At 44.4% G+C, this 12,731-nt stretch overlaps 2 protein-coding genes across 8 annotated transcripts; one reads left to right on the forward strand and one right to left on the reverse strand.

Moving 5' to 3' along the window:
* Nucleotides 1–42: 42 nt before the first annotated feature.
* LOC115397945 (coiled-coil domain-containing protein 158-like) lies at nt 43–10,146 on the forward strand. 7 transcript variants are annotated; one of them, XM_030104495.1, is made up of 22 exons: nt 43–378; nt 461–533; nt 833–975; nt 1,209–1,360; nt 1,450–1,559; nt 1,648–1,832; nt 1,908–1,963; nt 2,065–2,108; nt 2,521–2,631; nt 2,786–2,867; nt 2,971–3,090; nt 4,105–4,320; nt 4,445–4,681; nt 4,761–4,929; nt 6,121–6,233; nt 7,668–7,826; nt 8,150–8,242; nt 8,405–8,509; nt 8,869–9,032; nt 9,273–9,332; nt 9,487–9,551; nt 9,731–10,146. In XM_030104495.1, the coding sequence occupies exons 1-22, from the start codon at nt 303–305 to the stop codon at nt 9,835–9,837; spliced, it is 2,640 nt and encodes an 879-aa protein (XP_029960355.1). In that variant the 5' UTR covers nt 43–302; the 3' UTR covers nt 9,838–10,146. The 7 variants fall into 7 exon arrangements, 6 of the variants coding, with proteins under 6 accessions (XP_029960355.1, XP_029960356.1, XP_029960352.1 ...); XR_003932542.1 differs by having other exon boundaries at nt 1,648–1,963; nt 9,273–9,384; nt 9,731–9,807; XM_030104496.1 differs by having other exon boundaries at nt 461–588; nt 1,648–1,963.
* Nucleotides 10,147–10,685: 539 nt separating this feature from the next.
* On the reverse strand, nt 10,686–12,092 carry fam47e (family with sequence similarity 47 member E). Its single transcript, XM_030104939.1, has 5 exons — nt 12,022–12,092; nt 11,360–11,669; nt 11,129–11,228; nt 10,813–10,917; nt 10,686–10,714 (listed from the first exon to the last, which is right to left on the reverse strand). The coding sequence occupies exons 1-5, from the start codon at nt 12,090–12,092 to the stop codon at nt 10,686–10,688; spliced, it is 615 nt and encodes a 204-aa protein (XP_029960799.1).
* Between the last annotated feature and the right edge of the window lie 639 nt (nt 12,093–12,731).

The following is a 12,731-nucleotide window of genomic DNA, read 5'->3' on the forward strand; positions in this document are numbered from 1 at the left end:
ACTACAATGACCGGCATGCACCGCGTCGTGCGTCACCACCAACTGCGGAAGTTGACGAAGCGTTTCAAATAGACGGCGCTAAAAGACGCTTAATTTTAGAATCTGTCCGTAATGTTGACGGCAATAACGACCCAAACCCAGCTTAGCTGGACAACAGTTAACACGACATTGTACTAACGCTAGTTAGGAATTAGCTTAAGGAGCTCCAGATGTTGTTTCCACAGTGATGAAACTTTGTTACCAGCTAGCTTGTTTAGCATGTCGCTTTTCTTCATTTCTTCCTTTCGATACGAGTTTATTGTATGAACCTGCATCAGCACAACGATATGTCATCTGCAGATCACTCACCTAAAGAGGACAGTCTGACACAGACGGCTGGTAAGAAAGCTAATGCATTAGTTAGTGAAACCCTTTGCATACTGTCTGTTCCAGTTCACCGAACTGTTTGTTTACCTACTAGCTTCCCTCTGTTTGGAAACCAGAGACTCTTCAAGCAGGCTGAGACTCACTAGTCTGACTCTGGAAGAGCTGAGGTAACGATGCTGGTTCAATTCTTATGATCCCCTTCACTTCTTATTAACACAAATAGTAAGTGTTTTCACTTTTAACACCTGTAACCTTGCAGATCTGTAATGGAATTTCCAAATGCAGAGTATTGCAAGAATACTTGTTTGTTTCTGTTAGTGTCTTGTGTCAGTTTTGATCATGACCCACACCAGCTCAGATGCTGTCATGAAAACTAGAAGACAATAGAAATATTCTATTAATCACATCCACACCAAAACTAATCATCTTAAGTATGAAGCTGAGTTTGAGCTTTATTCTTTGTCAGTGAAGAGCTTGATCGACGCACCAAAGAAATCCAAAGATTACAAGAAGAGGTGGAAAATGTAACCAAAGTGGCATTGCAGAGGATCGGATGCACGTCTGACAGTCCGCCTGGACAGAGCTCTCTCGGTCATGGCGTCCTTCCTTGTGAGTATAATCCTGTGACTACAATCAAATTTGCTTCCTGGGTATTATGCAGTAACTTACAAAAAGCCAAATGTCACCCATGATCAGAAGTGTTTTTAAGTGTCAAGAAATTGAGGTCAAAACACTTGAAACAAACTACATTTAAAAATAATGCATGGTAAGCTGAGGCACAGTGATTAAAAAAATAAATAAATCTGCAGATGAGTTGTGTGTTATTGTTACTGTTCTTTCAGCATTTCAGCAAAGAGAGATGCGTCCTCTGGTCTTTGTGGATAATTTAAACCAGGAGAGTTGTCAAAGAGACATCAGCTGTCCCTCAATGCAGGCAATAGAAAATGCAATAGATGGCTGTCTTCAACAGCTTTCGGACTTACGTCTGAACAAGGTCTTCATTTTTTTTTCACTATAAATCTTACGCAGTCAGCATTATGATGATTCTGCTAAATTATATTTATTTCACTTTCTCAAACACAGACTCAAAATCAACATGAACAAGAAACATCAAATCCCCAAGAAGCTGTTGTAAACTTGCAGGTGCAAATTCACAACGTTCGGAGGGAAAAGGACTTCCTGTCTGACCTGAGGTGAACACACAGATGAAGTTTAAACTCTCATACATTTAAAATGAAAATGGCCCAGGTCCATTTGAGCAACAGGTCTTTTTATTCGCAGATTAAATGAGTCAAAGAAACATGTTGATCAGATGGAAAAGATGCTGCGCATCGTGGAGGAGCTTCAGTCCATCCAAAGGTCAGCAGAGCAGACGGTGCAGAAGGCAGAGAATGAGTCGATGGACCTGAACAATAAAGCAGGAGCACTGGAAGAGACTGTAAAGGATCACACACTGCGTGCAACACGTAATGGACACAGCCACATCATCTGTGCTGAAAATGCAAATAATACAAAACTCAAACTGCAATCTGTGGCTACAGATCAGAACGGGGATTTCAACAGTGGAACAGGAAATGTATGTGAGCAGTTTTTGTTGGTAAGTACTAGAAGTTACCTGTTTTTCTTGTTATCTGTTGTTGAGAGCATGCGTTTTTCCTCCTAATGACCAATGCCTTTTCCCCACTTCTCTCATATTAGTCAGAGGAACAGCCAACGATTGATGAGTACAACACAGAAACCCGGTAAGAAAGGTTTTTGTTATGTTTCAGTTTTTGCCACAATAGTGAAAGGTAAGCTGCAATTACTGTCATTACTTAAATAAAAGGGATAAACAAAAACCCTACTTGTTATGTTTATTCAATAGATTTGAAATACCGTTCAACATTAAGAACTTAATTTCTTGCATTATGGAACCACTTTATTGTTGGGAATCATTTTCATACATATTTAAAATTGTCTTCTGACCAACAATACAGCAACAGTAAATTTGACCCTCTTACTAGACGTGATTTGTCTAATGCAGAAGAAGTCTTTGCATTTATCACCAAATCTCTCATGTCACCGTTTTGTCAGAAATAGACAAAATACTGGGAGAATTTTGCATTATATCTTCCACTGCAGCTTTGGCATTAACAGCTTTGCACATTGTTTTAGAATGCAGGATCTTATTGCACACATTGGCCACGAGGTGGCGACCTTGGCTGATAAACTGAGCTCGTCCAACGACTGTGGAGTCAGTTTAAGAAATAAACTGGAGCTGCTCAAGTAAGTTTGTCACAGACTCTCACCAATCATGTGGATTTTTAAATAAAACATTTGTGTGTATGTTTAGATAGAAAGTTTCATGTGAAAGAAATTCACGATAGCGACAATAAATTGTTGAATGGACAACTGAAGCTAATTCCATTCCATTGTGCAGAAAACTTGCAGAAAGGCAGACATTGTTACATGAATGCCACATCGGTGAACTGGAATCAAACATCTCCCTTTATAGAGAGAAGGTAAAGGTGACTGATCAGTGTGAAGACTGGCTACAGTCTAGTCTCGATTCATGTTCCAGGAAGAATGAATCTTTCTTTGTGTGATTGGTCGGCTGTGTTCTAGGTTTGTTGTGGAGAGAATCAGCTCTTTGAAGTTCACACTCAGTTACGCAACGTCCAGAGAGAGAACAGTCAGCTGCAGCGAGAAGCCAAGGAGCTTCAGTCAGAACTCCACCGACATCAGGTACAGTGATGAACCCACAAAGTCGTGTTTCAGGACAGTTTTGTCTTTTGTCTGCTGTTTCAGTGTCTGGCACAAAGCACAGTGGTGAAGTGGTTAGCCACGTCCTGCCTCACATTAATCCTCTCCCTGGTTTGACTTCAGGTTTAAGAGTTTTTATTTGCGGGGTCTACATGTCCTTCCGCCACACACCTTTTGTCCCCTGGAGTCAAAGTGACACCTGAAACCTGCCTAAGCATTAAAAAGCACATGGTTTTCTCAATTATAAATTAATTCAAATAGATTTACAATATTTTTTATTCTGTTTGAAAGTAAAAGATTCACATCAGTGTGTTCTTTGTTTTCAAGTGAAATTGCAGCGACGTGTTGTTAAATGGTGAGGTGCTGAGTTACCGGATTATTTCTTAAATCACTTATGTTTATTTGATGGCAGCAAATAATCACATCTTGGTTCTTTGTGTGTCAAAAAAAGATTTTTTTTTTTTTTTTATGTTTTCAGTTAAAAATCATGACCCATCTGGTCATTTTAACTTTTTTGCAGCTTTATTCCAGTTTATTACCTGAAATGTATAGTTTATCAACATTAGTATCCAAAGCATTTGACTTTCAGAACCTATATTTTTTCAGAAGGAGAGCAGTTGGAATGTGCACGTTTGGAGACGTGCACACTGCCTTTTTCAGACATTTGAGGGCAAAATTTGTACTAAGGAGAGCTGTTAGAGAAGTGAAGCTTTTGCTAATAGCAGCATTGATAAAACTGATGAAATGTCATATCATGGTCTATGTATTTAAAAATCACCCTTGTTGTTTTGAACCAGTGAGCTTTATTTTACTTGGATGACAAATTTTTTGCCTGAATGCAGAGCAGCTGTTCAGTCAGCTATCCACAAACAACCCAAGGTGGGGCGTGGAGCCAGTTTCAGTCCCTTCAGCAAGATTTTATTTCTTTTTGCTGCAAAAACATTATTTTATACCCTCTCTGAAACAGTCGGCTCTCTACTGCCCCACTTTCTCCAGAGCTGCTGTGAGGGGCAGCAGGGTGAACGCTGGGAGGAGGTGAAGGTCCTGAAAGGACAGCTGGAATCAACCAGGGAGCAGCTTCATAAAGCCGAGGAGGAGAGGTCCAGCCTGCAGGCCCTGCTGGAGCGCAGGGCCCAGGAGGGGAGCCGGTCCCGGGAACTCCTGCGAGACAAAGACGAGGAACTCCGACTGAGGCAGCAGGAAACCCAGCAGGTGAGAAACTCAACTATGGATGTGTGTACAAGGCAAAGATCACTTATATAACGCGATCTGAGAACTGCTGACTTTTACTTTTAACGTATGCTTAAGACTGAACAGTTTTTGGGGTTTTGATCAGTGTCTCGCCAGGTTGGAGGAGCTTCAGAGTCAGTTTCAGACTCTGCTGGCTGAGCAAGAGACGCTGACTCTGAAGCTGAAAGACAAAGAGCAGGTGATCGCCGTTCTCAATCTGCATATGGAGGGCAGCAGCCAGATGACGGGGCAGCACAAGCGCACCATTGAGGGTCTGAACCAGGAGAACAGCCTCCTCAGCAACCAGCTGAATCAGTGCAAACTGGAGATTCAGCATCTCAGGGTCAGGAGCAGGAAAAAAGATGACATTTCCCTTCCCTTTGTGCTGCTCTGACTTATTATTTTTGCCGTTTTGCCATCAGGCTGAGTTGGACCGGCACAAAGCAGACGTGGCTGCCGCGCCGTTGGAGAAGCGGGAGCTGCAGGCCTCGCTGGCTGAGCAGAGTCGGCGTGCACGAGAGCAGCGTCTGAAGGAACAGCAGCTCAGAACTCGGCTGGAGCTGCCATATGTGCAGCTGCATGCCGCTTCCCGTGAGTTACAAGTACCCGACGTCCGTCCATCCATTCATCTGTGCCTCATTCAGAGTGAGATGAAGTTTATCTCGCAGTGATAAAAAACCTCAAGTGGGTCACAGACAGAAAACAAACTCCACACAGAGGTCTGAATGATAAACAGTCTTGCTGTGATGCAACAGTGGAAACCACCACACCACCATGTCACCCAGTAATCTCCTCTTAATGTATCGCATCTTTCAAATGATGGGAAACATGCTGTTGTACTTGCATCTTTGAAACGTTTGCAGCGATGGTTAAGTAAGAGTTTGAAGTACAGTGCATTGAAGAAAAAGCACCAGAGCCATTCAGTTTATGTTCAGTGACTTGAAATGTGCTCTGGCTCACATGCAGGATCTGTTCTGTCGTGGATTTGAGACACTTCTGTAATATTTAGTGTCAAAGTTGCAGTTGCAACTCACACAGCTTCTAGGATATTTAGGAGCAATATGTTAACTGCAGACGATATATCTTAATACTTTACATTATGATTTTAATCCGTGGAATCTGAGGCCAGATTGTCAGAATCTGTCCCTCCATTGAGCAGGATTTAGAGAGCAGTGTCTCTAGAAAGAGTCCCGCCTTCATGGATCTCCGTCAAATCAAATGATCCTCTTGTCCTGCTGCGTTAAGAAAGCAAAGGACCATGTTTGGTATGTTTACACTGTTAACCAAGCCTCTCTGTTGCTGCTTGTGTTTGCTTATCTCTCAGTGTGTATTGACTACGTGGATGTGACCAGTGTGTTTATGTGGGCACGATTTCAGAGGAGCAAAGGCTCTTCAGCTGTAGGCAGGAGGAGTTTAAGGGTGTGGTGCTGAAACTCCAGAGCGAGCTGAGGAACGCCCCTGACGAGCTGAGCCAGGTCAGGGGCGCCCTGAGAACCCGAGAAGGAGCCGACGGACATGGTTTGAGCCACGGTTCAGAATGTAACTTCATCAAAAGGAAGAGACGCCCAGTGACTTATTACTAATCTGTGGTCCAGTATACAGATATCAGTGAATTACTGCAATCTTAATGAAATCTAGGAATTCATGAAATGCTTTGTATGTTATGTCTTCCTGTTCTTCATCTCTGTCTGAGAGATGAATCTGATAAGACTGTGAGCTCTATCTGCTCGATACTCCTCTCATTTGTTCATGTTTTTACCTGTTTTTCCATCCCCCGCTCAGGCCTCCGGGAAGCCCAGGACATGCAGAAGGAGGTCAAAGCCAGAAGAGAGCAAGTCGACCTCATGCAGAGCAGAATCCAACATCTGGAGGAGAAGGAGATGAAGCTGCGCCAGGTGACCAGGAGTCGCAGTGTTTGCCTTTCATCTCCGTACAGTGCCTTGCGGAAGTATTCGACAGCAGTCTTCAGCTCTTTCCTCAGATTCTGGATTGGATTCAGGTCTGGACTTTGACTTGGCCATTCTAACACCTGAATACGTTGATTTGTGAACCGTTCCATTGAAGATTTGGCTCCATGTTCAGGATCATTGTCCTGTTGGAAGATAAATCTCCGTCCCAGTCTCAGGTCAGGTTTTCTTCCAGAATGGTCCTGTGTTTGGCTCCATCCATCTTCCCATCAGTTTTATTCATCTTCCCTGTCGCCGCTGAAGAAGAGCAGCCCATACCATGATGCTGCCTCCACCATGCTTGACAGTGGGGATGGTGTGTTCAGGGTGATGAGCTGTGTTGCTTTTACGCCAAGCATATCGTTTTGCATTGTGGCCAAAAAGTTGGATTTTGGTTTCATCTGACCAGATGTCATCTTCCTCATGTCTGGTGTGTCCCCCAGGCGGCTTGTGGCAAACTTTCAACCAGACTTTTTGTGGATATCTTTGAGAAATGGCTTTCCTCCTGCCATTAGAGGCCAGACTTGTGCAGTGTAGGACTGATTGTTGTCCTCTGGACAGACTCTCCTCCCTCAGCTGTAGATCTCTGCAGGTCATCCAGAGGGATCTTCGCCTCTTGGCTGCATCGCTGATCGGTCTTTTCCTTGTTCCAGATGAAAGTTCAGAGGGACGGCCGGGTCTTGGTAGATTTGCAGTGGTCTGATACTTCTTCCATTTCAATATGATTGCTCGCACAGAGCTCCTTGAGATGTTTAAAGCTTGGGAAATCTTTGTGTATCCACATCCACCTTTAAACTTCTCCACAACAGTATCTCGGACCTACCTGGTGTGTTCCTTGGTCTTCATGATGCTCTCTGCGCTTTAAACAGAACCCTGAGACGATCACAGCGGGTGCATTCATACGGAGACTTGATTCCACGCAGGCGGATTCTGTTTATCTTCATCAGTCATTTAGGACAGCATTGGATCACTCAGAGATCCTCACTGAACTTCTGGAGGCAGTTTGCTGCACTGAAAGTAAAGGGGCCGAATAATATTGCACGCCCCACTTTTCAGCTTTTAATTTTGTTTAAAAAAATCCAAGAAATTTCGTTCCACTTCACGATTGTGTCCCACTCGTTGTCGATTCTTGACAAAAAATTACAATTTTATATCTTCATGTTTGACGCCTGAAATGTGGCAACATTTTGAAAAGTTCAAGGGGGCCGAATACTTTGGCAAGGCACCGTAATCAATCAGTAATCTTAGGTTTTCAGGTCAGCAGGTTACACAGGTGAAGAGAAATTAGGCAATAATTAAGATAATGTGACTTCACATTTTTTTTTCGCCCTGACTTTTCCAGTCCAACCTGGAACATTTCTGTGCTCTCCTCTCTGTGTTTAGGAGAAACGTGAGCAGAGTCTGGAGGCCCGGCGCCGGCTCCAGCAGCTCTCTTTGGCCAGAGAGGAGAGGAAGCAGCTCACTCTGGAACTGGAGGCTCTTCGCTCCAAAGACCAGCAGTTAAGGGAACACATTAGCCAGCTGAAGGCCATCCTTCACCAGGTAGCATCTCAGTTCAGATAAATCACCACAGAACTACAGCAGTTTCATCAACTGATGCTGAGGTTAAGGAGGGTGTGTGTTATTGGTGTGTTTTATTTGCTTGCTGGTGTTTCTCTATTTACTGTCATCTCTCAACAGCACACAGCTGAAGAAAGATCTGTAGTAGCTGTGTTCCATCAATCCCCTCCCAAAAAATAAATCAGCGAATTTTCTCCCCACAGTTTTCTTTGATATGTTATTTTGAAGTTAAGCAAAAACATGAAGTTTAGATATTCCAGGAAAGAAGCAGCTTATCGGTCCTGTTCTGTTTATCTTTTCCTTAGATGTCGGAGAGCTTTGTAAACTGTGAGGATTTCATCCAGCTGCGTGAGCAAGAATTTTACCGTCTGAAGCTCCAACATGCCCTGTACCTAAAGGTAGAGTCCAAGAGAGAAGTGGTTTAAAAAGCAAAAAAACAACTGGGCTAGCTGTACCTCACAAGGTGTATCTAAAAACACCTGGAATTTCATGTGCAGGCGCTGCATGGTCGGTGTTGATTTTCAAGTGCCTCTCTTGAGATGTTGCAACATTTTCTGCAGGAGCTCCAAGGCCCGAATCTGCACACGGCTCCGAAAGATTCCCCGACATCCTCCGGACTCCCCAGTCCGCCTGCCTCTGAGCACGCCGCCGCCTCTCACATCGGGGTACCCTCACAAACCCTCTGCCCCACTCTCATCCATCCCCACACCTCCGGCCCATCAAGCGCATCTGTGAAGCATTTTTGCCGTTCTTTTGGCGGCGCAGACACAAGCTCAGCACATCTGCTCGACCTTTCACTTCAAAGCACACACGGCACCGGATTCCTTTGGCAAGAAGCAAAAACAGACTTTAAATAATGTCAGCGGCCCGGTGCCGTTCTGTGCTTTTAGTCCGCCAGCGCCAGACTCGTTGGACTGATTGCTGGCGATCGGCACTGATGCAGAGTTTATGAGGCAGTCCCGTATTCCCATGTTTCACTGCTGCATTCACATCGTCTTCCCTTTGTCCTCCGTTCTCCGCCCGGTGTAAGAGGCAGCAGGAGAGCTCCACCCATAAACCCTGGTCTCCCGTCAAAGGCGTGCGAGGAGTGGTGATTTCAGAGAACTGCGGACCACACACCGGCAGCGGCGGCGGCGGCAGCTCCCGCCGGAGGAGGTCTGCGCCTGGGAGAGCGCTCAGAACCACATTGTACGTCTGGCTCCTTTCCCACAATACCACAAGGATTAGCGTTGCTCTTATGTGACCATGTGATGCTGCTCAGTGAGCAGGAAGTCACCGCGGGGGGGGAGGGAGGGGGGGGTCATGAGTCCATTCACTGACCACACTGTTTTAAAGCTTCTCCTGTCATTCATAGAGCAGCAACACTTTTTGACCCTGTCATTTGGAAATCTTTTCACCCACGTTTCACTGTTTCTTCCCCCACTGAAGCACTGAGGAGGCTGAGGAGGCAGGAAGTGGCTCCAGACTGAGGAGGAAGACATGTGGCAGGTGGGAAGAGGAAGAGTTGAGCGTGACTTACTGACCCTGAGGCTATGACATGGTCTGTGTGACCTTTGACCCCTGAAAGACGGTACCACTGAGAGCTACTGACTGTGTGAAGGCTTGTAACACGTCTCACTGTGTGTGTGAACATGCTGTCCAGCGAGCCGCGTTTCCTGAGGACAGCAGAGCCGAGCAAGAAAGCGATTCACACGTCCTTCATCCAGAGTGAGTTTCACAACTAATTTCTGTCATTGGCAAATAAAAATGCATCTTTTCAGTTAAATATATCAGTCATCACTGTACTGGTTGTATATATTCAGCCTTGTCAGATGTCAGGACGTGGTGGTGTTCGGTAAAGTAGTAATGCGTATCTTGAATCTCTAACGATTATTGACCTTTTCCAGGCCGTGCTGCATCCAGCAGTGCAGTGAAGTCCACTTCCTACCAGTTTCTTTGCCCGGGCCGCAAGTCACCCGTCCATGCCCTCCTCACCTCTGACCCCACCAGCTGACAGGACCACCGCGCGTCCCCAGGCCGGCTCCTGGATCCACGTTGTTTACAGTTTCAAAAGAAATATAGACAGTAATGCACTTTTTGATCATATCACTATAAATGGAATAGATTCTGTTCCTTTACTCATCTGGTTTATTTAAGGAAAACACTTTCAGAACTTTGTGACTGAGAATTACCCAAAACTGATCAAGAACAAATGAAGTAAACATTTTATTGAACCGTTTGATACTTTTAGATGTTTTAGTAATTGTAAAAATACTCTTGTGGTCAATTAACAGTTTCACTTTTTCTGCCTGCAGCAAAATAAAAAGATATGAAGAAAATCAGGTGTATTTTAATAATTTATTGTTTCAATAAGCAAATCTTTCTAAACATTCAGGTGTTTATTTGAAGCCAGACCAGACACACTGACAAAAACCTGTCCTGGCCTTACATTTGATTTAGCTTAAGTAAACGTTGAAATATCTGAAAGTTTGCAGCTTTCTGCATTTTGAAGAAGGAAAACCAGAGTGAAATGTGGATTGGGTGGGAAGAGTCATTTTGTTAAAGATAAATGAGTGGAAGACGATGACAGAACATATGTGGCACCGGTAGAGTTTTGTGGTTTGTACCGATGTTTGACACTTTGCTAACTACGTATGAATCCATCAGACCTATGAATAAAGACCTTAATGCACTTCTTTAATCAATTCGTAGTGTATTCAGCATTTCCTGTGCTGCAGCTGATCCTCACTTGCCTTTGTGTGAACCGGGGTTTCCTGTGGTTTAGATATTTCGGTGTTCTTTGCTCTCTTGTTCTGCCACAGTGTTTCATTAAGGACTTCTGTCGCTAATGTTGATGAAAGTTTATAACGCTGTCACAACATGTCTCCGCCCTGCAGGACACAGAGGTTTTTCATGTCAGCGTTTTGTGACTGACTAACATTTAAATGAACCTTTCACAGCAGCTCTGTTGACTCAAACGCCGCCTTACGGGAGGGACACGTCATTTCCTGATGAGTCTGTCTGGTTTTCTCGCGGCCCTGTGGGCGTCTGCCTCGTCCACTCTTGCCTTTTCCCCTTTCTTCAGTGCTTTCATCTGTAGAATGTAAATGTTTTTAGGACTCTTGTTTTGCCCATCACGGCTGTGGTGAAATGATCAAAAAGGCATTAATTTTATCGAGACTTTATTATTCATATGCCTAATTTCAATTTAAGCATTTATAGTTCAACAATAATGGTAAGTTTGTCAGATTTCACTGATCCCAGTCATGTCTCCAGCATACTTTGACTGTTTAGATGATTCTCACCCCTGGTCTCATGGTTCTCGTCTGTGTGGCCTTTAGAAGGTGTGCAGGTCTTATTTACACACACATCTGGATCCAGAATAGACACCACCTGATCAAACACCTGGAGAGAAGGAACGATCTAGTCATGTAAGTGCACGTTAAAACAGTTAGAAAAAAAACAAACCAAAGTGTGGTGAGCGTCAGTCAGAGGTCCTTCACTGATCTGCCTCGTTCCGCCAGCGAGCGGCTCACCTCTGGGCTCATGTGGTCCTGATAGTGTGGAAACATCAGCAGAGGATGCTGCGTCAGCTTGGCCTCCAGAGAGGAGACGCGCTCTCTGCGGGTCTGCTTTCGGCTCATCAGCTTGGAGAAGCAGGCGTTCTCTTTGGAGATGCTCTTTCCGGGACCCGGACTGGACCGGCTCTGTGGTCCCCTCTGCTCCTCCAGGAGAACGGAGCGGCGCTCGCTGGAGTCCCTGAAGCTCAGGTTCAAATCCCCACCGACTGCCAGCAGCGGGTTTGTCGCAGGTTTGCCATATTTCGTCTGCAGCCTTTCCCTGTACCTGAGAATAGCGAGAAAAGAGCTGAACCAACGTGATGAAAAACTCTTGGAATTATAGAACAAACTTTGTAAAGCAACAGAGACACAGCAGAGTGATGGATATCTACAAAATACTAATGTATAACATGTTACCTCCACCTCCAGGTGACACTGGCCCCAGCTCCCACTTTGTGAGGAGGACACTATGATACCATTAAATATTTTATTTTTTAAAATTCCATATTGTGGAGCTTTATCTTTCCTTGTAAAGTGTAGTTATTTTAATTGATATCTTGATTCACAATATGACTTTAACATTTAATGATTTACTTTCTGACCACCTGTGAGCGGTATCAGTGAAGTTGCGTTCGCACCATAAGATGTGCTTTAAGGTGGTTGATCTTAAGTAGATGATTGTGAGTGCTGTTTCCATTGTTTGAGCCATACTCCCAACTGACTTGGATTATCTACAAAGTGACTTTCAAATATTTACTAATATACTAATTGACCAATGGTTTTTATCTATGTAATTACAAATAGTGTGGTTCACCTTTCTTGATTGTTCTTTCATTTCAAACATTCTCTGTTTTGAGGAGTTTCTGGACTGTGCTTGGCCGCAGACGGAGGACAGTTGTGTTCCTCATCTCAGAGGCATCCTGACCTTTAACTGGAGTGAAGTGGAGGCTCCAGCTGTTTCCCTTCTCTGCACTGAAAATGCAAACATTGGCACGACTTAGGTGTAAATAGTACATTCAACTTAATTTACGCTCGTTTTTTAAATTTACTTTGTTTCTCCAAGTTTTCTGTACTTTCTCCATGCTTACTCGTTCCACTCAGTGATATTTACTGGACTCTTCTGAGTGTGAGGCACAGTTTGTGACCATTTCCGCGCCGAAGAAGAACGAGGCCTGAACATGCCAGCTGTCGAAGCGGTGCAGACAGCCCCAGTACGGCTTTTGTTTGTGATTTGAAAGTCCGGACCCCCGATGAAGGCGTGGTGTTGGGGAGCTTCTTGTGAAGCCACCAAGCTTTAATCTGGAACGTTTCAGCCAAAGTCGGCCTCTGATGACTGTTGGTGCTGTTT

This window comes from Salarias fasciatus, chromosome 12, assembly GCF_902148845.1.
Source record: "Salarias fasciatus chromosome 12, fSalaFa1.1, whole genome shotgun sequence".
Lineage (NCBI taxonomy): Eukaryota > Metazoa > Chordata > Actinopteri > Blenniiformes > Blenniidae > Salarias > Salarias fasciatus.